General features: G+C 46.7%; 1 protein-coding gene across 3 annotated transcripts in view; it reads left to right on the top strand.

The window, feature by feature from the left end:
• Positions 1-6,258: 6,258 nt before the first annotated feature.
• Positions 6,259-26,644, top strand: part of MAPKAPK5 (MAPK activated protein kinase 5) — a 129,950-nt gene continuing 109,564 nt past the window's right edge. For 2 of the 3 annotated variants that reach the window (XM_075834931.1, XM_075834939.1), the window contains exon 1: positions 6,259-6,440. In XM_075834931.1, coding sequence (XP_075691046.1) covers positions 6,276-6,440 — 165 coding nt within the window. In that variant the 5' untranslated portion in view covers positions 6,259-6,275. Of the gene's footprint in view, positions 6,646-26,644 lie in introns of all 3 variants that reach the window. The other variant, XM_075834947.1, reaches the window with a different exon arrangement.

Raw genomic sequence — 26,644 nt, forward strand, 5'->3', positions numbered from 1 at the left:
AAACAGTGGAAACCCCCCAAAAGTGAGCTCATTTTGGAAACGACACCCCTCAAGGAATTTTTCAATAGGTACAGTTAGCATTTTTAGCCCACAGGTTTTTTGCTAAATTTATTGGAACTGGTCTGTGAAAATGAAAATCTACTTTTTTTCTGAAAAAACATACGATGTTTTAGTTTTTACAAGGAATAAAGGAGAAAAAGCACCCCAACATTTGTAAAGCAATGTCTCCCGATTACGGCAATACCCCATATGTGGTAATAAACTGCTGTTTGGACCCACAGCAGTGCTCAGAAGGGAACGAGGGCCATTTGGATTTTGGAGCGCAGATTTTGCTGGAATGGTTTTCGGTGCCATGTCGTGTTTGCAAAGCCCTGGAGGGACCAAAACAGTGGAAACTCCCCAAAAGTGACCCCATTTTGGAAACTACACCCCTCAAGGAATTTTTCTAGGGGTATAGTTAGCATTTTGACCCTACACGGTTTTTGCTGAATTTATGGGAATTATGCCGTGAAATTGAAAATCTAAATTTTTTCTAATAAAATGTAGTTTTAGCTCATATTTTTTCATTTTACAATAGATAAAGGAGAAAAAACACCTCAATATTTGTAAAGCAAACTCTTCTGAGCACAACAATACCCCATATGTGGTAATAAACTGCTGTTTGGACACATGGCAGAAGTTAGAAAGGACGGGGCGCTATTTAACCTTTGGAGCTCAAGTTTTGCTGGAATGGTTTGCGGCCCCATGTCACATTTGCAAAGCCACTGAGGGGCCAAAATAGTGCAAACCCGGCAAAAGTGACCCCATTTGGGAAACTATACCCCTCGTGGAATTTATCTAGCGGTATAGTGAGCATTTTGACCCCACAGTTTTTTTGCTGAATTATTGGGATTATGCAGTGAAAATGAAAATCGACATTCTTTCCACTAAAATGTTGAATTTTTTTCATTTTCACAAGGAATAAAGGGGAAAAAGGGCCCCATCAATTGTAAAGCAATTTCTCCCGAGTACGGCAATACCCCATATGTGGTCATAAACTGCTGCTTGTATACATCGCAGGGCTCAGAATGGCAGGAGTATTACTTGGCATGTAGATTTTGGTTGTTTTTTGGGCGCCATGTCGCATTTGCAGAGCCCCTGAGCTACCCGTACAGTAGAAACCCCTGAGAAGTGACTCGATTTTGGAAACTTTACCCCTCAGGGTAATCATCTAGGGGTGTACTGAGCATTTTGATCCCACAAGTGTTTCATAGATTGTATTAGAATGAGGCAGTGAAAATGAAAAATTATTTTTTTCCCCAAAAATATGTAGTTTTGCACCCAATTTTTTTTTCCACAAGGGGTAATAGGAGAAAAAACAACACATAATTTGTTACCCAATTTCTCCCGAGTATGGCAATACCCCATGTGTGGCCCAAAACTGCTGTTTGGGCCATGGCAGAGCTCAAAATGGAAGGAGTGCCATGTGGCTTTTAGAGCACAGATTTTGCTGGACTGGTGTATGGGCGCCATGTCGCATTTGCAGAGCTCCCTTAGGTACCAGAGTAGAGTGTAAAACCCTGAGAAGTGACCCCATTTTGTAAACTACACCCCTCAAGGCATTTATCATTTGCCTGGACATATGACAGGGCTTAGGAGTGAAAGGCGCATGTGAGACCTATTTTGGTGATTTCCGCAGCATTAGCCCACAATGGCAGGGCTCTGGGGTCAAATAGTAAAACAAACCTCCAAGTAGTGACCCCCATTTTGGAAACTGCACCCCTGAAGGCATTTTATTAACGGGTGTAGTGAGCATTTTGACCACACAGGGTTTTTTTTTCTATTAGAAATGAACGCTCAGTGGATGGTGCAAAGTGAAAATTGCACATTTCCACAGGTATGTGCCATTTTAGTGCACAATATTTTGTGCCCAGTTTGTGCCACTGAAGACAAATACCTCAAACTGTTAAGCGGGTTCTCCCGGGTATGGCGATGCCATATATGTGGACGTAAACTGCTGTTTGGGCACGCTGCAGGGCTCAGAAGGGAGGTAGCGCCATTTGGCTTTTGGAGCGCAGACTTTGCTTGGTAGTTGTTTTGTTTGGGGTTTTTATGGTATTTCAGTTTATAATGTGGGGGCACATGTAATCTGTGCGGAGAACATCAGGGCATAATAAGAGAGTATAATAATTGGGTAAATAAATAATTATCCACAGATATGTGGCCGGTGTCGCACTGATAAATGGTGCCAGATCTTATCCGCTTTTGGAACACTCTGCACATGTTGCATCGCCATATTCTGAGAGTCAGAACGTCTTTATTTTTTCTCCACCGGAGCCGTGTGCGGGCTTATTTGTTGCGGGACAATCTGTAGATTTCATTGGTACCATTTTGGGGTACATGCGATTTTTTGATCACTTTGTATTTCATTTTTTTGGCAAGCAAGGTGACCAAAAACCTGCAATTCTGATGTGTTTTATTATTTTATTTTTTTACGGCGTTCACCATGCGCTATGAATGACAATTTTACTTTATTCTGCGGGTCGATACGATTATGGCGATACCAGATGTTTCTAGTTTTTTGCAGCGTCTGCACAATAAAATCATTTTTGTTTCAAATAATTAATTTTTTGTGTCACCATATTCTGAGAGCCATAACTTTTTTATTTTTCCGTCAAAAAAGCTGTGGGAGGGCTTGTTTTTTGCGGGACGGGCTGCAGGTTTTAATGGTATAATTTTGGGGTACATGCAACTTTTAGATCCCTTCTTTATATTCTGTTTTGTGAGGGGTTGTGACTAACAAACAGCGATTCTGGAATAGTTTTTTATTTAATTTTTTACGGTGTTCACCATACGGGTAAAATAGCGTGATATTTTTATAGTTTGGGTCGTTACGGATTATGTTTTTTGTTTTTTCCTATAATAAAATACTTATAGGAAAAAAAGCTGTTATAGTGTTTTTTAACATGAAACGTATTTTTTAAACTACATAGTGCAGTGTATTAGAGTAGTCAGCTATTCACTGACGGCAAGCCTATTAGGCTTCGCCTCCCGGCGGGGCCTAATAAGCTTCCGTACTAGGAAGCGATTGTTAGGCTACGGTTGCCATAGCAACCATCGGAACACCCGCGGGTACCGATGGTTGTCATTAGCAACCGTAGGGTGCGATCTAATCATTTAGATGTAGGGATGTACGGTGCATCGAAACTTCGATACTGTTTCGATACTGTGCATCCCTAAACGGTTCGATACCGCTATTTCCTGTATTTCGATACTGAGCTGCGCAGCCGCACAGCTCAGTATAGTAATACATGAATGTATGGGAGCGCGGCTGCGGCTGTGTAATTCAGCCACAGCCCCGCTCCCGAGTCATGATAAGTGCGCGGGGTAAGGATGATGCGATGCGGCCAGCGCTGCACTAATGAGCGGCGGCACTGAAGACAGAACATGGCGGGCGCACTGCAAAACACTCCCATGTTCTGTCCTCAGTGCCTGAATCGCCGCTCATTAGTGCAGGGCCGGCCGCATCTCCTCATGCTGACCGCGCGCGCACTTCCTGTCAGGAGCGGGGCAATGACTGTATTACACAGCCGCAGCCCCGCTCTATAACGGCGGAGATCAGAGAAACCTCTCATCTCCGCCGTTATTCCCCTGAATGCTGCGATCACAGCTGACTGCAGCATTCAGGAGAAAATGAGAAGGGGGGATGCCCCTGGATCGCGTCACAGGGAATTCCTGTGACGCGATCGAGGGCCATACCATATATGGGCAGACAGCCCAGGGTCTATTGACGGACCCCAGGGCTGTCTTACCATATTTCATGTTGTTAGGACATACTGAGGTATGTCCTAACAACTGCCTGTGTGCTATCTGTCCACAGGTTAATGTACTGGCACATATCTGATATATGTCAGTACATTAAAGTTTAAAAATAAAGTAAAAACAAAGTATTGTTAAATTTTAAAAAAAATACACATTCACCTTTTTTACAATAAACATTAAAATAAGTCTCAATACATAAAATACACACATTCAGTAATGGCGCGGACAACAATGTTTTTGCATCATTTATGATGTGTACGCTGTAAAAAAATGAAATAAACACGGCTTTCATTCACTTATTAATGTGAGGCACGAGGTGCGATGAATTTACCCTCCATGTTCCTCACATTAATAGTAATTAACCCCATCATGTACCTCGCACATTAACCCAATATGACTGAGAAACATGATGGGATTAATTACTATTAATGTGAGGTGCATTCAAAATTCATCACACGTCGCGCCTCACCTCAGAAAACGGAAGAATTTTTTTTTTTTATTACTGTTGGCAAAAGTATCGAAATTGGTATCTAAATCGCAATACTAAATGAAGTATCGGTATCGAAGTCCAAATTCTGGTATCGTGACATCCCTACTTAGATGCAGCGATCGCTGCATCTAAGGGGTTAATCGGCCGGATCGGAGCCTAGCTCCGGTCCTGGCCGTTAGAGCACAATGTCAGCTGTGACAAACAGGTGACACCCACGCCCGTGGCAACCATCGTGGTTGCCGACAGGCTACAAGACACTTCGATGCATCGATCGCGTTGATCGATGCATCGAAGGAGTTAATCGGCCGGATCGGAGCCTAGCTCCGGTCCTGGCCGTTGCAGAGGGGTATCGGACAGCTGATATCCAGCGGTATCACATACACACATCACGGAGCTGTGATTGGTCAGTCTGCTTTGACTGACCAATCACAGCGATCGCCGGCATGAGACCGTTGTGAATGGTCCCCTGCCGGCTTACTGTGCCGATCAACGGTCAAACAGTTGACGGCACAGTTCTGTCACCTTGTCCTTTGACAGGTACGCCCTGGTGCCTTAAATCACTTCAATGCAGGACGTACCGGTGCGTCCTGGTAAGGTCAAGGGGTTAATGAATCATGAGCATATGATGTGCGAGTGATTGAATTTTTTTATGGTATCCTTGGTTTAGGGCGGATTTACACGAGCGTGTGCATTTTGCACTTAACAGCTCCGTGTGTCATCACCATATGATGCGCGGCTGCATGATTTTCGCGCAGCCGCCATCATTATGACACTGTTTGCATGTTTGTAAACAGAAAAGCACGTGGTGCTTTTCTCTTTTCATTCATAGTTTTGACTGCTGTTGCGTGAAAAACACGCGTCCCCCGGAGGTGCCTCCGTGTGGCATGCGTGATTTTCACGCACTCATTGACTTCTCTGGGTGCGTGATGCGCGAACAACGCACAAATATAGGACATGTCGTGCGTTTCACGCAGCGGACATACGCTGCGTGAAAATCACGGACTGTCGGCACGACCCCATAGACTAGCATAGGTCCATGCGACGCGAGTGAAAAGCACGCGCGTTGCACGGACGTATTACACGTTCGTGTAAATCCGCCCTTATGATCGCAAACATGCCAGATCTAAGCCGTTGGAAACAGGGCGGCAACCCCCTCCGATGTCCCATCACATAAACATAGCTCAATCGATAGAAAAATAAATAAAATGTAGCTCTCAGAATATGGCGACACACAGAAAATTAGTTTTTACCTTGTGAAAGTAGTAAAATATAAAAATATATAAATTTGGTAATTGTATTGACCTGCATAATAAAAATTAACGCATTGTTTTTCCCGCACGAGGAACACTAAAAACAAAATCAGTTTTTTTCCTATTCCACCCACAAATAATTTTTTCCCAGTTTCCCAGTACATTATACAATACAATAAACAGTGTCGTGAAAAGCTACAACTCATCCCGCAGAAAAAAAAAAAAGAGCCCTCGTACGGCTATGATCCACGGAAAAATAAAAAAAGTTATGGATTTTGGAATATGGGGAGTAAAAAGCAAAAATGAAAAACACGAAAAATGGCTGCCTAGTGAAGGGGTTAAAATCCTAACTCCTTCCAATTGTTGGGATACAATAAAAATAAAAACCTGTCAAGAGGCAATATAGAGCTTTACATAGTCACGTAAACGAGTCATTGTATCTTAATCTAATTTATTATTACATATAGTTAATATCTTCTGAGAAAGCCATTATCAGGCCAAATTACAAGTTCTCAGAGAAGTCTACGCTACATCTATCCATCAGAGGAACATACATAGGTGGCTGCCGCACACATCATTGTCAAAACCAGTGTCTTCCTCCTCCACATCAATTTGCTCATCACTATGCGCCGCCGGATAAGAAGGCCGCACGTCAGGAGATTATACACCACAATACACTAAGGGGTCCTTACTAGCTATGGCGCGTAGTAGCGTGACCTGAGAAATGCCTGTTTATGTTCTCCACACCCGCTTACAGTACAAAGCAAAACTGCCACACACCCGAGTGTGCGAATATCCTTGTGCAACTCCGGCTACAGCTAATTGTTTCATCTGGGCGGAGTTCTGTGGTTGTGGGCGTTACACGTTGCCGGCGTTGTCGAGGTCACCCCAGGAGGGAGGTAATGTATTGTAGTTGGGGGAGGCCTCTTCACACCCCAGTTACAGCTCCGCTTCCAGTGTACTGCCTTCCCCTTGGTGACATTGTATGGAGACTCAGACCCGTGGCTTCATGGTTTGTCAGCAGCTCTGACCCGTTGGTACTACGCCTTTGATAACTGTCCCTGAGGGATGTCTCAGAGTAACGACATGGACAGAACAATAAAGGTAGGACAAGAAGACGGCGCTTGTCTGTGTTCACTGACTGGACTAGACTGATGTCTTATAGGGTGCAAGGTTCGACAACATGAGGTGGTTGTTGTTGCGTCGCACGGCTGCCGCACACTATGTGGCCGCTAATGTGAATGGAGAGGCAAGCTCAGGTAGAGCAGACACTGCTGTGCTGCGGCTGCAACACGAATGGCGGTTTCCTGTTAATTAGAAGCCCCGTATGGTAGATAAGGGGACGAGACCGGGGTCCTGGCGGTGCTGATGTCGTGATGAGGTCAGACTCTTCTCTGGTGATGAGGTCAGACTCTTCTCTGGTGATGAGGTCAGACTCTTCTCTGTTGATGAGGTCAGACTCTTCTCTGGTGATGAGGTCAGACTCTTCTCTGGTGATGAGGTCAGACTCTTCTCTGGTGATGAGGTCAGACTCTTCTCTGGTGATGAGGTCAGACTCTTCTCTGGTGATGAGGTCAGACTCTTCTCTGTTGATGAGGTCAGACTCTTCTCTGGTGATGAGGTCCAGAGATTTGTATTGTTACAGAATGAACATCGCTGAGGGGGAGGTGGCGCAGACTGAACTCCTGGCAAGTGCTGGGGTGAGGTGGTGCCTAATGAACACCTGGCGCAGGCAGTGGTGGCGCAGGATGGACATCTGGGTGGTGGGGGGCACATGAACAAACATCTGGGAGACTGGGGCACAGAATAAAAGTCGGGCACAGAATGAACATCTGGGAGGCCGTCGGGCACAGAATGACCAAGTGCGGGAGGGTACAGAATGCACCATCTGGGAGGTGAGTGTACAAGATGAACATCTGGGGGCACAGAATGAATATCTGGAAGGTGGTGTGGAGCATAAGATGAACATCTGAGGGCACAGAAAGAACATCTGGGAGGTTGCGGGGGGAGCACATAATTTTCATCTGGGGGTACAGATCAAACATCTGGGATGCCATGGGGGGGGGTACAGAGTGAACTTCTGGGAGACCTTGTGCACACAATCACCATGTAGGGGCACCGAATGAACATCTTGGAGGCTGGGGACACAGAATGAACATCTGGGAGCCTGTAGGGGGAAAAATAAATGAATATCAGGGGGTCAAAGAATGGCCATGAGGGGGCACAAAATGAAGGGGAGGCTGGGAGCCACAGAATGAATATCGGAAGGCTGCGGGGGGGAGTGCGCATCTGGGGACACAACAAACATCTTGGTGGCTGGGGCAAATAATTAATATCTGGGAGCACGTGATGAATATCTGGGGGCACGGCGCGAACACCAGGAATGCTACAGCGGGTACACAGTAAACAGCAAGAGGTAAATGAACATTGGGGAGGCTGTGGGGGTACACAACACCTGGGGTACACAATTAACACCTGGGATCACCGAACGAACATCTGGGAGGCTGGGAACTCAGAATAAATATCATGGGGCTGTTGGGAGCACAGAATGAACATCATTGGGAGTCTGCAGGGCACAGAGTGGACATCTGGGAGTCTGTGAGGTCACAGAATGAACAACTGAGGGGCTGGGCACATGATGAACATCTGGGTGGCACAGAATCTATATCTGGAAGGTGCGATGGGGCACAAAATGAGCATCTGGGGGCACAGAGAACATCTGGTTGGGTCACCAAATGAACACATGGGGACACAGAATGAACATCTGGGGGGATGTGGGGACACAGAATGAACATCTAGTAGGCTGGGACACAAAATTAATACCGGGGAGGTTGTGGGGGGCACAGAATGAGCACCGGCGAGGGTAGGGTACATAATGAACCACTGGGAGGATGTAGCCACAGAATGAGAATCGGGGAGGTGTGGTGGGGCACAGAATAAACACCTGGGTGCACAGAGTAAACATCTGGGACGCCGTGGGGGGGGCACAGAGTAAACATCTGGGACACCGTGTAGGGGGGGGGGGCGCAGAGTAAACGTCTGGGACACCGTGTAGGGGGGGGCGCAGAGTAAACGTCTGGGACGCCGTTTAGGGGGGGCGCAGAGTAAACGTCTGGGACGCCGTGTAGGGGGGGCGCAGAGTAAACGTCTGGGACGCCGTGTAGGGGGGGCGCAGAGTAAACGTCTGGGACGCCGTGTAGGGGGGCGCAGAGTAAACATCTGGGACGCCGTGGGGGTGGCACAGAGTAAACATCTGGGACGCCGTGGGGGGGGCACAGAGTAAACATCTGGGACGCCGTGTATGGGGGGCACAGATTAAACGTCTGGGACGCCGTGTAGGGGGGGGGGGCGCAGAGTAAACGTCCGGGACGCCGTGGGGGGGTGGGGCACAGAGTAAACGTCCGGGACGCCGTGGGGGGGGGGGCACAGAGTAAACGTCCGGGACGCCGTGGGGGGGGGGGGCACAGAGTAAACGTCCGGGACGCGGTGGGGGGGCACAGAGTAAACGTATGGGACGCCGTGGGGGGGGGGCACAGAGTAAACGTCTGGGACGCCGTGGGGGGGGGGGGCACAGAGTAAACGTCTGGGACGCCGTGGGGGGTGGGGCACAGAGTAAACGTCCGGGACGCCGTGGGGGGTGGGGCACAGAGTAAACGTCTGGGATGCCGTGCGGGGGGGCACAGCGTAAACATCGGGGAGGGTGCATAATGAAAATCTGGAGGCCGTGGGCACAGAATTAACAACTGGAAGAGTACAGAAGGAACATCTGAGACGGGAGGGGCTCAAAATTACAGTGTGGGGAGTACAGAATGAACTCTGCGAGGTTGTGGGGCGCCGAATAAACAGCTGGGAGACCGTGGGGCACACAATGAACATCTGGGGGGGGTACAGAATGACCATGGGGGTACAGAATAAATATCTGGGAGGCTTCAGGGGTAAAGAATTAACACCTTGGTGCACCGAATGAACATCTGGGAGGCTGTGGGGGGAGCACATAATGTACATCTGGGGGCACAGAACTAACTGGGATGCTGTGGGTGGGGCACAGTGAACTACTAGGAGACTGTGGGGGCACACAATGACCATCTGGGGGGCACACTGACCATCGGGAGACACCGAATGAACATCTGGGAAGCTGGGACATAAAAAGCAATATCGGGGAAGCTGTGGTGGCACAGAATGAATATCATGAGGAGGGCAAAAAATGTCCATGGGTGGACAGAACGAACATGTGGGGGGACAGAACGGACATCTGGAGGCTGATGGGGCACAACATGAACATCTGGGAGACTGAGAACAGAATGAACATCTGGGGGCACGGAGCGAACATCTGGGAGACTAAGGCACAGAATGAACATCGGGAAGGCTGGGGGAGCCACCGAATGAACATCTGGGGACACCGAACAAACATCGGGAAGGCTGGGGGAGCCACAGAATGAACATCTGGGGACACCGAACAAACATCTGGGAGGCTGGGGGCACACAATTAGCATCTGGGAGCACATGAGAATCTGGGTGTGCAGAAGGAACATCTAGAATGCCGCAGGGGACACAGAGTAAACATCAGTGGGGGGGGGGGGGGGGGTTAAAGGGAACCTGTCACCAGCATTTCACCTATTGAACTTCACTTATCCCTCATTGGCCGCTGCTATCAAAAGTTCATTGCCGTTATCCCCTCTCCTAAACTCCTCCTCCGACTAAATAACGGTCTGCAAACATTTTGCGCTTTTTATCATAGTAATCCGGTGTCACGTTGTGCGCACACGCCAGAATAGGACATCAATGCACAAGCGCGGGGGATTTTGTGTGCTGGGGGAAGGTGTGGAGCTGTCAATCAAAAGTAAGGAGGCGGGGTAAATTCGGAAAGACTTGAGGAATTTAGATATGGCTCTTTTCAAATGAAGATTTGACTCATGTTCATTTGCATACGGTGTGGGAACACTAAAAAGCTGAATACTAAAGCTACAGAGCCGACTAAGAAGACAATTATAGGTTATGTATAAAGAATTTTTCATCCACTACCACCAGGTATTGCTGGTTTAATAGGTGAAATGTTGCTGACCGGTTCCCTTTAACATCTGAGAGACTGGGGGCACACAATGAATATCGGGGAGGCGGTGGGGGCACAATATGAACGTCTGGGGGCACAAAATGAACATCTGGGGACACAGAACAAACATCTAGGAGGCTGAGGGCTCAGAATGAATATCAGGGGGACGAACTACTGAAGACTGTGGGACACAGAGTGAACATCAGGGGGGCTGGGGGCACAGAATGAACGTCTGGGTGGCACAGAATGAATATATGGGAGGTGTGGTGGGGGACAAAGTGAACATCTGTAGGCACAGAGTAAACATTTGGGATGCCGTGGTGGAGACAGAATGAACATCTGGGAGGCGGGAGGGGCACCCAATGAACATCTGGGAGGTTGTGGGGCACCCAATGAACATCTGGGAGGACGTGGGGGCACACAATGAATATCTGGGGGTGCAGAATGACCATGGGTGCACCGAATGAACATCTGAGAGGCTTGGGAGCACTGAATGATTATCTAGGGGGGGGGCACAGAGTGGGAGGCTGGGGGCACAGAATGAATATCGGGTAGGCTGTGGTCAACCACTGTTAGAAGCTCAACCACTTTTCCTGTTACACTTCGAAACCCTGCTAATCTTAACATTCGTTGTATGTCTTCTCTTGTCTCTTTTAAAGGGAATGTGTTGCAAATGAAACTTTTTTTTTTTTTAAATAAGTTATTTATTTCTATTATAGTTTTTAAGTTTTTTGCTGTATTTTTTATTTTTTTTCCACATGGTGGAAAGTATTAAAAATTAAATAATAATTTGACATGTTTTCCTATGTTGGCCACCAGAGGGAGCACTTCCCAGAATTACAGCAAGGTGAATAAGGCAAAGCAACCTGACTCACAGCTGCCGTAAATGTGGGAGGGAATCTCACCCCACCCCTCCTACAAGCCAGGAAAAGGTGTCTTCAAATTGCTAAGCAGTGTCCGGCTGCCATTTTGGGAGTGATTGTTCAAATGGCAGCTGGCAGAAGGTATAGGACACACCAAAGGGCTAAGGGTATGTTCACACGCTTACTAAACAAAGGGAAAACCGCTCCTGATTTTCAGCCATTTTTTAATCAAACTCGCGTTTTTGGCCGTGTTTTTTACCGCCGTTTTTGGCCGCGTTTTTCTATAGAGTCAATGAAAAACAGCTCCAAAAACGTCCCAAGAAGTGACATGCACTACTTTTTGGTGGGCGTCTTTTTACGTGACGTTTTTGGAAAACGGCCGTGTAAAAAAACGCCCCGTCGGAACAGTACGCCGTATTTCCCATTGAATGGGCAGATATTTGTAGGCGTTCTGCTTCCGATTTTTCAGCTGTTTTTTGGGACGTTTACGGCCCAAAAAACGGCTGAAAACACTGCGTGTGAACATACCCTTAGAATGTTGAAAGTGAAGTGAATGACTTTTCAGTTGACAGGTTCACATGGCATGTATTTGACACGTTTTTTTTGCGCATTTTACGTGCCAAAAACCGCATAAAAAATGCTTGATTACGCTTTTTATTTACATAAATGGTAAAGTGCGCTGTTAGTACATACAGCGCGCTTTTTTACACATGCGTTTTTAACCCCTTCCCCCTGCTGGCATTCTGGGCCCTAATGTCCAAGCCATTTTTTAGATTTTTTCCATTGTCACATTCGAAGAGCTGTAACTTTTTTTTATTTTTGCGTCGGCATAGCTGTATAAGGTCTTGTTTTTTGCGGGACGACTTGCAGTTTTTATTGGTACCATTTGAGAGTAGATGCGACTTTTTGATCACTTTCTATCACATTTTTTTAAAGTCAGGATTAACAGAAAACAGCAATTTTTCCATTGTTTTTTATTTTATTTTTTACGACGTTCACCGTGCGGGTTAAATAATGTAACAGCTTTATAGTCGGGGTCGTTACGGACGCGGCGATACCAAATATGTGTAACTTTTTTGCTTTATTGTAGTTTTTTTTTAATAGTAAAGCATTTTGTAAGGGGAAAAGCTGGGTTTTTCATTTTTTTTTTTTTCACTTTTTTTTTTAATTAACTTTATTAAACTTTTTTTACTTTTTTACTAGTCCCACTAGGGGACTTCCCTATCTTCCGATCGCTATTATAATACACTGCAATACTTTTGTATTGCAGTGTATTACTGCCTGTCCGTTTAAAACGGACAGGCATCTGCTAGGTCATGCCTGCGGCATGATCTAGCAGGCATTCGCTGCAGGCAGACCTGGGGGTCTTTATTAGACCCCCGGCTGCCATAGAAGACACAGACACTCGGCGATTTTATCGCCGGGTGTCAGTGAGATGAGAGGGAGCTCCCTCCCTCTCTCCAAAACCATTCAGATGCGGTGCTCGCTATTGTGCACCGCATCTGAAGGGTTAAACGGGTGAGATCGATACTAATATCGATCTCACCCGGCAGAGCAGGGACGCCCCCAGCCCTCAGCTGCTTCTGGCAGCTGAGAGCAGGGAGATTTCACGGCTCCCTGCTCTGTTTACTTTATTCTAATGCAGCGACGTAGTTTGGCGGCGCTCTAGAATAAAGCCCACTAATGACCGCCGTAAAAAGACGTATCGGCGGTCATTAAGGGGTTAAATAACGCGTTGTGTAAATAAAGAAATGTTAAGTCAATACCTTTCCACACACAGCTCTGCTACACACACATAGACAACTCTGCAATACACAACTCAGCTACACACACAGACACACACACTCCGCTCTGCCACACACACACACACACACACACACACGGGCGGGGGTCGCAAGGGGGGGTCTGTGAGAGAGGGAGAGGGACAAACAGAGACACACACCTTACCTGCTGTGCAGCTGGGCTTCATGAAGGCGCCTGCTATCTCCCTACATACCAGCTTCTCTACCTTGTGGCTCTGAACTGCGCCTGCGCAGTACAGAGGCAGATGCAATGAATGGCTCCCATTCATTGTGTCCTATGCACTGTGCTGCCGTATTCCATCTGTGTATGTGTCGTTAAGAGACACATACACAGATGAAATAAAACATGGCAGCCCCCAGTACAGTAAGAAAGTGTTAATAAAAAAAAACTGTGTGAAAAATTAAATAGTCAATATAATATTTTATTAAATAAAAACACATAAATGAATAAAAAAAATCATGACACTGTCCCTTTAAAGAGGCTCTGTCACCAGATTTTGCAACCCCTATCTGCTATTGCAGCAGATCGGCGCTGCAATGTAGATTACAGTAACGTTTTTATTTTTAAAAAACGAGCATTTTTGGCCAAGTTATGGCCATTTTTGTATTTATGCAAATGAGGCTTGCAAAAGTACAACTGGGCGTGTTGAAAAGTAAAAGTACAAGTGGGCGTGTATTATGTGCGTACATCGGGGCGTGTTTACTTCTTTTACTAGCTGGGCGTTCTGATGAGAAGTATCATCCACTTCTCTTCAGAACGCCCAGCTTCTGGCAGTGCAGATCTGTGACGTCACTCACAGGTCCTGCATCATGTCGGCCACATCGGCACCAGAGGCTACAGTTGATTCTGCAGCAGCATCAGCGTTTGCAGGTAAGTAGCTACATAGATTTACCTGCAAACGCCGATGCTGCTGCAGAATCATCTGTAGCCTCTGGTGCCGATGTGTCCTCGCTCGTCTGATACGATGCAGGACCTGTGAGTGACGTCACAGCGTGATCTCTCGAGAACACGCTGTCTGCACTGCCAGAAGCTGGGCATTCTGAAGAGAAGTGGATGATACTTCTCGAGAGAACGCCCAGCTAGTAAAAGCAGTAAAAACGCCCCGATGTACGCACATAATACACGCCCAGTTGTACTTTTACTTTTCAACACGCCCAGTTGTACTTTTGCAAGCCTCATTTGCATAAATACAAAAATGGTCATAACTTGGCCAAAAATGCTCGTTTTTTAAAAATAAAAACGTTACTGTAATCTACATTGCAGCGCCGATCTGCTGCAATAGCAGATAGGGGCTGCAAAATCTGGTGACAGAGCCTCTTTAAGTGTATGTTCACACGCAAAATAAAAAACGTATGTAAAATACAGAGCTGTTTTTTCGGGCTGTATTTGGGGCTATTTTTCTATTGACACAATTAAAAACGGCTCAAGAAGTGACATGCACTTCTTTTCACGGGGCGTTTTTTTCCAAACGGCCGCGTAAAAAAACGCCCCGTCGGAACGAAACACCGTTTTTACCAATCAAATCAATGGGCAAATGTTTGTAGGTGTTCAGCTTCTGTTTTTTCAGCCGTTTGTCGGGAGCGTTTACGGCCCAGAAAAACATCTGAAAATAAGCTGCGTGAACATAACCTAAGGCCTTATTTACACGAGCGTAGTTCACGTCTGTGATACGCGCGTGAAAATTACGCGCGTCGCACGGACCTGTGTAAGGCAATGGGGACTTTCAGACATTCTGTGTTTTTCACGCTATACTTGAGCGTTTTTTTTGAGCATTACGCACCCATTGAATTCAATGGGTGCGTGAAAATCACGCGCAGCACATGGACGCACTTCTGTGTGCTGCGTGTGATTTGCGCAACAGTACATCAAGAAATGAAGGAAAAATAAAACCACCTCCATTTTCTTTTTCTAAACCTCAAAACCGCGTGTCATAAGGATGCCATATGCGCGAAAATCACGCAGCTACGCACCAAACACTTATGACACACGGAACTGCAACGCGCAAAAAACGCTGCGTGTGAATTCCGCCTAAGGGTATGTTCACACGGCCTATTTTCGACCGTTTTTCGGGCCGTAAGTGGCCGAAAAATCGGAAGCAGAACGCCTCCAAACATCTGCTCATTGATTTAAATGGGAAAAACTGCATTCTGTTCCGACGGGCCTGTAAAACGGCCGCAAAAAAAAACGGCCTGCGAAAAATTTCTTGGGATGTTTTTGGAGCTGTTTTTCATAGACTCTATAGAAAACCGCTCGAAAAACACTGCGAAAATGACGAGTGGCTTAAAAAACGTCTGAAAATCACGAGCTGTTTTCCCTTGAAAACAGCTCCGTATTTTCAGATGTTTTTGGTTAAGCGTGTGAACATACCCTGACTGTGCTCTCTGGAATTCTCGGTCTGTTTTCAACAAACTTACCTTTTATTCATGACTTATCCCCTGACCGCTTCCTTAACCCCTCACGCGCTGAGCCCGCTCGATAAACTACAGGTGTCAGCTGTGTTTTACAGCTGACACGCTTCTCTAACAGCCAGGAACAGGAATTGCGCAGTTCCTGGCCGTTTAACTATTTAAATGCCGCAGTCGATCGTAACTGCGGCATTTAAACTGTTAGGAGAGGGCAGCCCCCTCCGACAGCCCAACGGCCCACGGCAATGCGATCGGGGGCGCCGATGGATGTCATGCCATCCTAGGGGCCTAATGAAGGCCTCCAGGTCTGCATCTGCTAAGCTATTCATCTGGCAGGGCTTAGCAGAAGTCTGTAAAAATTACAATATACTGCGATACATTTGTATTGCAGTGTATTGTATCAGCGATCTAACGATCGCTGGTTCAAGTTCCCTGGGGGAACTAATAAAATGTGTGAAAAAAAAAAGTTAGATACATTTTCAGGAGTGTGAACATTTTTTCAAATATTAAAAGTTAAAAAAAAACAATTTTTTCCCCAAGCACAATGTAAAAAATAAAAAAATAGTATCGCTGCATCCGTACAAGTCAGAACTATTACAATATACCATTATTTAACTCTACAGCTCGTCCCGCAAAATATAAGCTCTCACACCGCTCAATCGATGAAAAAATCTAAAAGTTATGGCTCTCAAAATGTGATGAAACAGAACCATTTTTTTTTAACAAATAGTTTTTTCTTTGTAAAAGTAGTCAAATATGTTTTTTTGCCCTATTTTCTGTTTTCTAAAACATAAGTGCGTCTTCTAGTCAGGTGCGTATTATAGTGTGTAAAATACTATTCCTTTCTAAGGCTGGATTCACACGAGCAGGTTCGGTCCGTAAAGGACGGAATGTATTTCGGCCGCAAGTCCCGAACCAAACACAGTGCAGGGAGCCGGGCTCCTAGCATCATAGTTATGTACGACGCTAGGAGTCCCTGCCTCTCCGTGGAACTACTGTCCCGTACTGAAAACATGATTACAGTATGGGACAGTTGTCCCGCAGCGAGGCAGGGACTCCTAGCGTCGTACATAACTATGATGCTAGGAGCCGGGCTCCCTGCATTGTGTTCGGTCCGGGACTTGCGGCCGAAATACGTTCCATCCTTTACGGACTGAACATGCTCGTGTGAATCCAGCCTTATGCTCTTAACCTTGTGGCTCTTACAGAAACATGGCTACACTTGTCTGACACTGCTTCCCCTGCTGCTCTATCTTATGGTGGTCTCCACTTCTCTCATGCCCCCAGACCTGAGAACAGGCAATGTGGAGGAGTAGGCATACTTCTTTCCCCACACATCACTTTCCAGGTCATTCCCCTGATCCCCTCACTCACATTCCCCTCCTTCTTGGATCATTTTTCTGCCTGGCTTCAACAATCCCTATCGTCTGATACACCCACTCTCATCATGGGTGACTTTAACATCCCCATTGATGACCCAATCTCCTCATCTGCCTCCCAGTTTCTATCTTTAACCTCTTCCTAGGTCTGTCACAACTTACTAACTCTCCTACACATAAAGACGGGCATTCACTTGACCTGGTTTTCTTCTGGCTCTGCTCAGTTTCTGACCTTATTAACTCTCCCGCTCTCTGACCATAACCTTTTCTCCTTTACCATCAAAAAGTTGAGGGGTTCCGTCGGAGCATTCCTTTGGTGGGAACCCCTCAACGGAAAGGCAAACGGAAACCATAGCTTCCGTTTCCATCACCATTGATCTCAATGGTGACGGATACTTTGCTAATGGTTTCCGTTCGTCACCGTTGTGAAAGGGTTCAGTTTTTTGACGGAATCAATAGTGCAGTCGACTGCCAACGACCTTAGATTAACATCCACCATAATCCGAACCTCCCACTCCCGTCTCCAAGATTTCTCTCGTGCTGCACCAGTTCTCAGGAATGCACTACCACAGACAATCAGATTATTTCCCAACATCCACAATTTTAATCGTGCCCTGAAAACACATCTTTTCAGACAGGCCTATAACATTCCCGAATCGGACCACTTTCTCTGGCCCCTCTTTTACATTAGTCATGAGATCTTGACCCCTTCATTCAGCAGTATCCCCCACACTCCTTGCACCCTAATGCACTTCATGTCTGTCATACAGAGATACTGGCTGGTGATCGGCTCATGCTGCTTTATGTGTACTACCCCATATGTATAAAAGATGGCTGGACCATTGCACTTAAAGAGGCTGTGTCACCACATTATAAGTGCCCTATCTTGTACATAATATGATCGGCGCTGTAATGTAGATAACAGCAGTGTTTTTTCTTTAGAAAAACTATCTATTTTCACCAAGTTAGGCCTGATGCACACGAACGTAAAAACGCCCGTAGTTACGGCCCGTAATTACAGGTCCATAGACTTCTATTGGCCACGGATACCTCCCCGTATGCTTACGGGAAGGTGCCCGTGCCGTTGAAAAATATAGAACTTGTCCTATTTCAGGCCATAATAACTGCACGGGCAGGCCCATAGAAGTCTATGGGGCTCCCGTAATTACGGGTGACTACGTGTGTGCACCCGTAATTACGGGAGCGTTGCTAGGCGACGTCAGGGGATAGTCATTGTCCAGGGTGCTGAAAGTGTTAAACGATCGGCAGTAACTCTTTCAGCACCCTGGACAGTGACTACCGATCACAATATAGATCAACGTGTAAAAAAAAAAATAGACGTTCAAACTTACCCAGAACTCACTGCTTCTTCCTCCAGTCCGGCCTCCTGGGATGACGTTACAGCCCATGTGACCGCTGCAGCCAGTCACAGGCTAATCACTGGCTGCAGCGGTCACATGGACTGCGCGTCATCCAGGGAGGTCGGACTGGATGTCAAGAGAGGGACGCGTTACTAAGACAATGGCCGGGTAAGTATGAATTTCTTTTACTTTTGTTACGGAAAGGGCTGTCCCTTCTCTCTATCCTGCACTGATAGAGAGCAGGGCTGCCGATTACTGCAGTGTAATTTTGCTGAGAAAACGTGCCTGTAAATACGGGTGGAATACGGGTGACACCGGACCCGTATTTAAGGCCACGGGTCCGTAAATACTGGTACAATACGGGTCGAATACGTGTGACCAAGGACCCGTATTTACGCCAGTATTTACGGGTGGACATAAATACGGTCGTGTGCATGCGGCTGCAGCGGTCACATGGACTGCCACGTCATCCAGGGAGGTCGGGCTGGATGACGAAAGGGGGACACGTCACCAAGACAACGGCCGGATAAGTATGAATTTCTTTTACTTTTACTACGGAAAGGGCTGCCCCTTCTCTCTATCCTGCACTGATAGAGAGAAGGGGCTACCGATTAGTACAGTGCAATTTTGCAGCGAAAACGTGCCCGGAAATACGGGGTGGAATACTAGTGACACCGGACCCGTTTTTACGGGCATGGGGCCGTAAATACTGGTGCAATACGGGTCGAATACGTGTGACCAAGGACCCGTATTTACGCTATTATTTACGGGAGGAAAAAAATATGTTCGTGTGCATGAGGCCTTATGAGCGATTTTAGCTTTATTCTAATGACTTTCTTAATGCCCAACTGGGCGTGTTTTTACTTTTGACCAAGTGGTCGTTGTGGAGAGAAGTGTATAACGCTGACCAATCAGCACTATGTGCAGTCACATACACCCACATTAACGTTACTGAAGTGTCTTGACCGTGAATAGATATCACCTCCAGCCAGGACGGGATGTCCATTCACACTCCCGACACTTCGGTAACGTTTGTACGGGACTTAGAGCACAGCAAGCGTAATCTCGCGAGATCACGCTGTAAATGACAGCACAACGTGATCTCGATGTGCTCTGCTGTAAGTCCCACACAAACGTTACCGAAGTGTCGGGATTGTGAATAGACATTCCGTCCTGGCTGGAGGCGATGTCTATTCACTGTCAAGACACTTCAGTAACGTTAATGTGGGTGTATGTGAAAGCACATAGTGAACAACGCAGGATCACTATGTGCTGATTACATGAATGGAGAGAGTGTATGACGCTGATTGGTCACTGATTGGTCAGCGTCATACTCTTCTCTGTACAACGCCCACTTGGTCAAAAGTAAAACACGCCCAGTTGGGCATTAAGAAAGTCATTAGCATAAATCTAAAATCGCTCATAACTTGGTGAAAATAGATAGTTTTTCTAAATAAAAAGCACTGCTGTTACCTACATTACAGCGCCGATCACATTATGTAGGAGATAGGGCTCTTATAATCTGGTGACAGAGCCTCTTTAACAAGCGCTTTTACACTTTGTGTCTCCCTTATTTCCTCATAGATTGTAAGCTCTTGCGAGCAGGGTCCTCACTCATCTCGTTTGAATTGTAAATTAGCTTTGTCACTATGTAATGTCTGATATTGTCTGTACATGTTCCCTCTGAATTGTAAAGTGCTGCAGAATATGTTGGTGCTATATAAATAAAGATTATTATTATTATTATTAATAACATCTGCAGCGGTGAGGGAGTTCAGAATGGAGGCCTAGATAACGCAGAATAGTAACATTGTACACTAAAGAGAAGGCTCTGCATTCATCTCCCCTGTCGCTCTCTGGGGTAGGGGTTGTAATAGTCTGACTTTTTTTTTTTTTGTCAATTGTCTCCCATTAATTGCAGCTATAATGACAATATAGTAAGGATGTGTGTGTTTCCAATATGGCAGCCCCCAGGAAAGTTTTTAAAACTAGTTATAGTTGTAACATTTAAAATAAACACATTCTACAGATCTAAATAATGAAACTAAAATGAAATGCATGACACATTCCCTTTAACCAGAGCAGAGACTGACTGCAAAGAGCGGGCATAACAAAGGTGGCACATTGCCTGTATATTATGCCATATAATGCCTCATTACCCACAGTGAAGTGGCGGCTGATTTCTCCATAATAACAGCTGATCTCTCGCTGTTTTAGTCCCCCACGAGCAGCTGATTGTTGAGGGACCTGTAATGTGATAAGAGGTTGTCCAAAGATGCCAGGTCCACAATCTGAGTCTACATTGGCTTAGATTTTCTTTACCATAAAGAGAATAGACTGTAAAGTTTACTGTATACATTAGATATTTCTTGGTACGTTTTGAGAATTGGATCCACCGATTATTTGTATAGACACAGCCTGACTGGATTTCAACCTGTTTGAGCTAGGGATGTCACGATACCAGAATTTGGACTTCGATACCGATACTTCGTTTAGTATTGTGATTTCGATACTTTGGCAACAGTAATAAAAAAAAAAAAAGTTCTTCCATTTTCTGATTTCAGGTGCGAGGTGTGATGATGAATTTAACCTCCATTTTCCTCACATTAATTGTAATTTACCGAATATGTATGTTTTATGTATTGAAACTTCTTTTAATGTTTATTGTAAAAAAAAAAAAGGTGTATGTGTATTTTTTTAATTTAATATTACTTTGTTTTTACTTTATTTTTAAACTTTAATGTACTGGCATATATCTATATTACAGTACATTAGCCTGTGTACAGATAGTACACAGGCAGTTGTTAGGACATACCTAAGTATACCCTAACAGGAAATATGGTAAGACAGCCCTGGGGTCCTTCAATAGACCCTGGACTGTCTGCCGAATATATGGTATGGCCCTCGATCGCGTCACAGGAATTCCCTGTGACGCGATCCAAGGGGCATCCCCCTTTTCATTTTCCCCTGAATCCTGCAGTCAGCTATGATCGCAGCATTCAGTGGAATAACGGCCGAGATGAGGTTTCTTTGATCTCCGCCGTTATAGAGCGCGGCCGTGTAATACAGTCATTGCCCTGCTCCTGACAGGAAGTGCGTGCGCGGTCAGCATGAGTTGGTGCGGCCGGCGCTGCATTAATGAGTGGCGGCGCAGGCACTGAAGACCCGAACAGGGGGGTTTTTCCCGCGCACTTATCAGGACTCAGGAGCGCGGTAGTGACTGTATTACACAGCCTCAGCCCCGCTCTCATACATTCATGTGTTACTATACTGAGCTGTGCAGCGGCGCAGCTTAGTATCGAAATACATGAAACAATGGTATCGAACCGTTTGGGGATGCAGCGTATCGAAACCGTATCGAAGTTTCGATGCATCGTGCATCCCTAGTTTGAACCTCTGTTTGTCAGTGAGATAATGTGTATCAGAGGTGTTTGGTGTGTACTGTCTTCCCTTATTGATCTAATACGTACACTCAGCCAAGACAAATGTTCATGTTAATGGGGGAAATGAGAACCATGGCTGTCGGTTAGGCTGGGCGATTAACCCCTTCAGGACTGAGCCTGTTTTTGCCTTGTGGACGCAGCAGATTTTTTTCAAATCTGACGTGTCCCTTTATGTGGTAATAACTTGGGAATGCTTTTACCTAGCCAAGTGATTCTGAGATTGTTTTCTCGTGACATATTGTACTTTATGTTAGTGGAAAAATTTGATCATTAAATTCAGTATTTGTTTGTGAAAAACCCCAAAATGTAGAGAAAATTTGCAAAAATTTTCATTTTTCTAAATTTAAATGTATCTGCTTGTAAAACAGATAGCAAACCCACACAAAATAGTTACTAATTAACATTTCCCATATGTCTACTTTATGTTGGCATCATTTTTTGAACGTCCTTTTATTTTTGTAGGACGTTACAAGGCTTAGAACTTTAGCTGCAATTTCTCACATTCAAGAAAATTTCAAAAGGCAATTTTTATAGGTACCAGTTCAGTTCTGAAGTGACTTTGAGGGCCTTAGATATTAGAAACCCCCATAAGTAACCCAATTTTAAAAACTTCACCCCTCAAAGTTTTCAAAACAGCATTTAGAAAGTTTCTTAACCCTTTAGGTGTTTCACAGGAATTTGAATCCATTTTTTTCTGTAACAAAAGGTTTTACCCAAGAAATGCAACTCAATATTTATTGCCCAGATTCTGCAGTTTTTAGAAATATCCCACATGTGGCCCTAGTGTGGTAATGGACTTAAGCATCGGCCTCAGAAGCAAAGGAGCACCTAGAGGATTTTATTACAATATATTTTAGACACCATGTCAGGTTTGAAGAGGTCTTGCGATGCCAAAACAGTGGAAACCCCCCCCCCCCCCAAAAAAGACACCATTTGGCAAACTACACCCCTCAAGGAATTTATCAAGGGGTATAGTGAGCATTTTAACCTCACAGGTTTTTTGCTGAATTTAGTGGAATTATCGGCCGGCAGCGGAGGGTCACCCGCGAGCTGCCCGCAAATCGCGGGCCGTGCACATGGCCGCGTCCATTATTTCCTATGGGCCTGGACCCCAGAACACAGCCGTAATAAGACATGCCCGTTCTTTCTGCGGTCCAGGTTCCTGGGCCATGCACGGACCATGGAAACCACGGTCGTGTGAATGGCCCCATAGAAATGAATGGGGCCGCAATTCTCCCATGGATTTTCGGGGAAATTGCGGCCGCAAAAGCACGTTCGTGTGCATGGGGCCTTAGTGTGAAAATAACGCACGTCACACGGACCTATGCAAGTCAATTCAGACATTGTGTTTTTCACACAGCGTGTGTCCGCTGCGTGAAACTTACTGCATGTCCTATACTTGTGCATTTTTTGCGCATCACGCACCCATTGAAGTCAATGGGTGCGTGAAAATCATGGACCACACACGGACGCACATCCGTGTGCTGTGGGTGATTCATGCAACAGTTGCTAAAGAAATTATTTTGAAAAAGAAAAACACCTCCTTCAGTTTATTATGCGGACGTGAAACACGGGACAAACTGATTACATACGCGCGTACAAAACGCAGACATGCACCATACACTGATGTCACACGGAACTGCAACGCAGGAAAAATTATGCATTTTTACGCGCGCAAAACGGACACGTTCGTGTGAATAAGGCCTTAGTCTGTAAAAAGGAAAATTACATTTTTCCCAATAAAACTTAGAAATTCTCAATTTTTACAAGGAATAAAGAAGAAAAAGCACCCCAAGATTTGTGAAGCAATTTCTCCTGATTACGGCAATACCCCATATGTGGTAAGAAACTGCTGTTTGGACGCACAGCAGGGCTCAGAAGTGAAGGAGCGCTATATGGATTTTGGAGCTCAAGTTTGCTGGAATGATTTTTGGGTGTCGTGTCACATTTGCAAAGCCCCTGAGGGACCAAAACAGTGGACACCCCCCAGAAGTTACCCCATTTGGGAAACTACAGCCCTAAAAAGAATTTATCTCGGGGTATAGGGAGCATTTTGACCCCATAGGTTCTTTTGCTGAATTTAGTGTAATTAGGCCGTGAAAACTTCTATTGTTTTTTTTTGTTTCGTTTTTTAGGCGTTCACCGTACGCTATAGATGACGTATTTAATTTATTCTGTGGGTTGATGCGATTACGGCGATACCATATGTATATAGGTTTTTTTATGTTTTACTGTGTTTGCACGGATAAAATCACGGTTTTAAAAAAATGATTTCGTTTTTGTGTTGGCATATTCTAAGAGCCACAACTTTTTTATTTTTCCATCAAGAAAGTGGTGTGAGGGCTTGTTTTTTGAGGAACAAACTAGTTTTTATAGGTACCATTTTTGGGTACATGCGCCTTTTTGATCCCTATTTATGAAATTTTTTGGGAGCTGAAGTAACTAAAAATAACGAAGTTTTTTTAATGGCGGTCACCGTGCGGAATAAATTACATTATATTTTTATAGTTCAGGCCGTTACAGACGCGGCGATACCAATTATGCATAGTTTATTTTATTTTTTTCTAATAATAAAGGACATTATATGGCAAAAAAGGCATTTTTTTTTTGTTTTTTTTTAAATTTTATTATTTTGAATTTTACTTTTTTTACTTTTGAAAAAAAAAATTGTAAGTTTTTTACCCTTTTTTTTTAAATTTATTTATTTATTTTTTGTGCGCCACTAGAGATTTGAAGATCCAATTGTTGGATCGTTGTTATAATACCCTGCAATACTTATGTATTGTAGGGTATTATACCTGTCAGTTTCACACTGACCGGGGGCATATTAGGTTCTGCCTCTGGCCTCCAGGACTTAATCGCCTTCCATAGATGGTAGACCGGAAGCCCTTGTTAGGCTTCCGGCTGCCATAGCAACCATCGGCTATCGCGCCACGTCGTGCCGATGTTATAACAACTTAAATGCAGCGGTCGCTATTGACCACCGCATTTAAGGGGTTAATCGGCGGGGATCACTGCTGTGATCCGACCGATGTTTTCCCCCCAATAGTAAGGCTGCTAGTTGCAACCTGTACTGGGAGATGCCGGGCTGCGGGGAGTGCCTGTGTGCTCTGTTTGGAGCACAAGTATATTAATGGGCTGCAGGCACAAGGACCAGTGCTGCACCCGCTAATCTACGTGTGGTGGTCAGGAAGGGGTTAGTCAAATTCTATTAATTCGCCCTCAAGGACTCTCAAGATTCTGTTTTTTAACAGAATCGTTGAATCGATTCTTTAGTGGCGCCGTGCTGCAGGAGGAAGCCCCGCCGCCTCGTCACCTGCCTGGTCCACCCCATTCTGTCTCTGCTCCCCACGGAACTGCTGTTCTCTACTGAACAAAATGGTACAGTGCGAAACAGCAGTTTCGTGGGGAAGCAGGGACTCCTCGTATATAGCGATACCGCCCCGCTCTAGATAACACCTCCCTTGCCAATCGCATCACCCCCCCCCCTTGTCAATCGAACCACCACCCGCCTTGCCAATCGCATAAAATACCACCCCTCTTGTAGACCCCAGCACCCTCCCTGGTAGATCGCGCCACTGGCCCCCCTGGTAGATCGCGCCACTGGCCCCCCTGGTAGATCGCGCCACTGGCCCCCCTGGTAGATCGCGCCACTGGCCCCCCTGGTAGATCGCGCCACTGGCCCCCCTGGTAGATCGCGCCACTGGCCCCCCTGGTAGATCGCGCCACTGGCCCCCCTGGTAGATCGCGCCACTGGCCCCCCTGGTAGATCGCGCCACTGGCCCCCTGGTAGATCGCGCCACTGGCCCCCCTGGTAGATCGCGCCACTGGCCCCCCTGGTAGATCGCGCCACTGGCCCCCCTGGTAGATCGCGCCACTGGCCCCCCTGGTAGATCGCGCCACTGGCCCCCCTGGTAGATCGCGCCACTGGCCCCCCTGGTAGATCGCGCCACTGGCCCCCCTGGTAGATCGCGCCACTGGCCCCCCTGGTAGATCGCGCCACTGGCCCCCCTGGTAGATCGCGCCACTGGCCCCCCTGGTAGATCGCGCCACTGGCCTCCCGCCACTGGTAGATCGCGCCACTGGCCTCCCGCCACTGGTAGATCGCGCCACTGGCCTCCCGCCACTGGTAGATCGCGCCACTGGCCTCCCGCCACTGGTAGATCGCGCCACTGGTAGATCGCGCCACTGGCCTCCCGCCACTGGTAGATCGCGCCACTGGCCTCCCGCCACTGGTAGATCGCGCCACTGGCCTCCCGCCACTAGTAGATCGCGCCACTGGCCTCCCGCCACTGGTAGATCGCACGGCCTCCCGCCACTGGTAGATCGCACGGCCTCGCGCCACTGGTAGATCGCACGGCCTCCCCCCGCCACTGTTAGATCGCACGGCGTCCCCCCGCCACTGTTAGATCGCACGGCGTCCCCCCGCCACTGTTAGATCGCACGGCGTCCCCCCGCCACTGGTAGATCGCATCACGGCCCCCCCACTGGTAGATCGCATCACGGCCCCCCCCCACTGGTAGATTGCATCACGGCCCCCCCCACTGGTAGATCGCATCACGGCTCCCCCCACTGGTAGATCGCATCACGGCTCCCCCCACTGGTAGATCGCATCACGGCCCCCCCACTGGTAGATCGCATCACGGCCCCCCCCCACTGGTAGATCGCATCACGGCCCCCCCCACTGGTAGATCGCATCACGGCCCCCCCCACTGGTAGGTCGCATCACGGCCCCCCCACTGGTAGATCGCATCACGGCCCCCCCCACTGGTAGATCGCATCACGGCCCCCCCCACTGG

This window comes from Rhinoderma darwinii, chromosome 1 (genome assembly GCF_050947455.1).
Source record: "Rhinoderma darwinii isolate aRhiDar2 chromosome 1, aRhiDar2.hap1, whole genome shotgun sequence".
In the NCBI taxonomy this organism is placed as follows: Eukaryota; Metazoa; Chordata; class Amphibia; order Anura; family Rhinodermatidae; genus Rhinoderma; species Rhinoderma darwinii.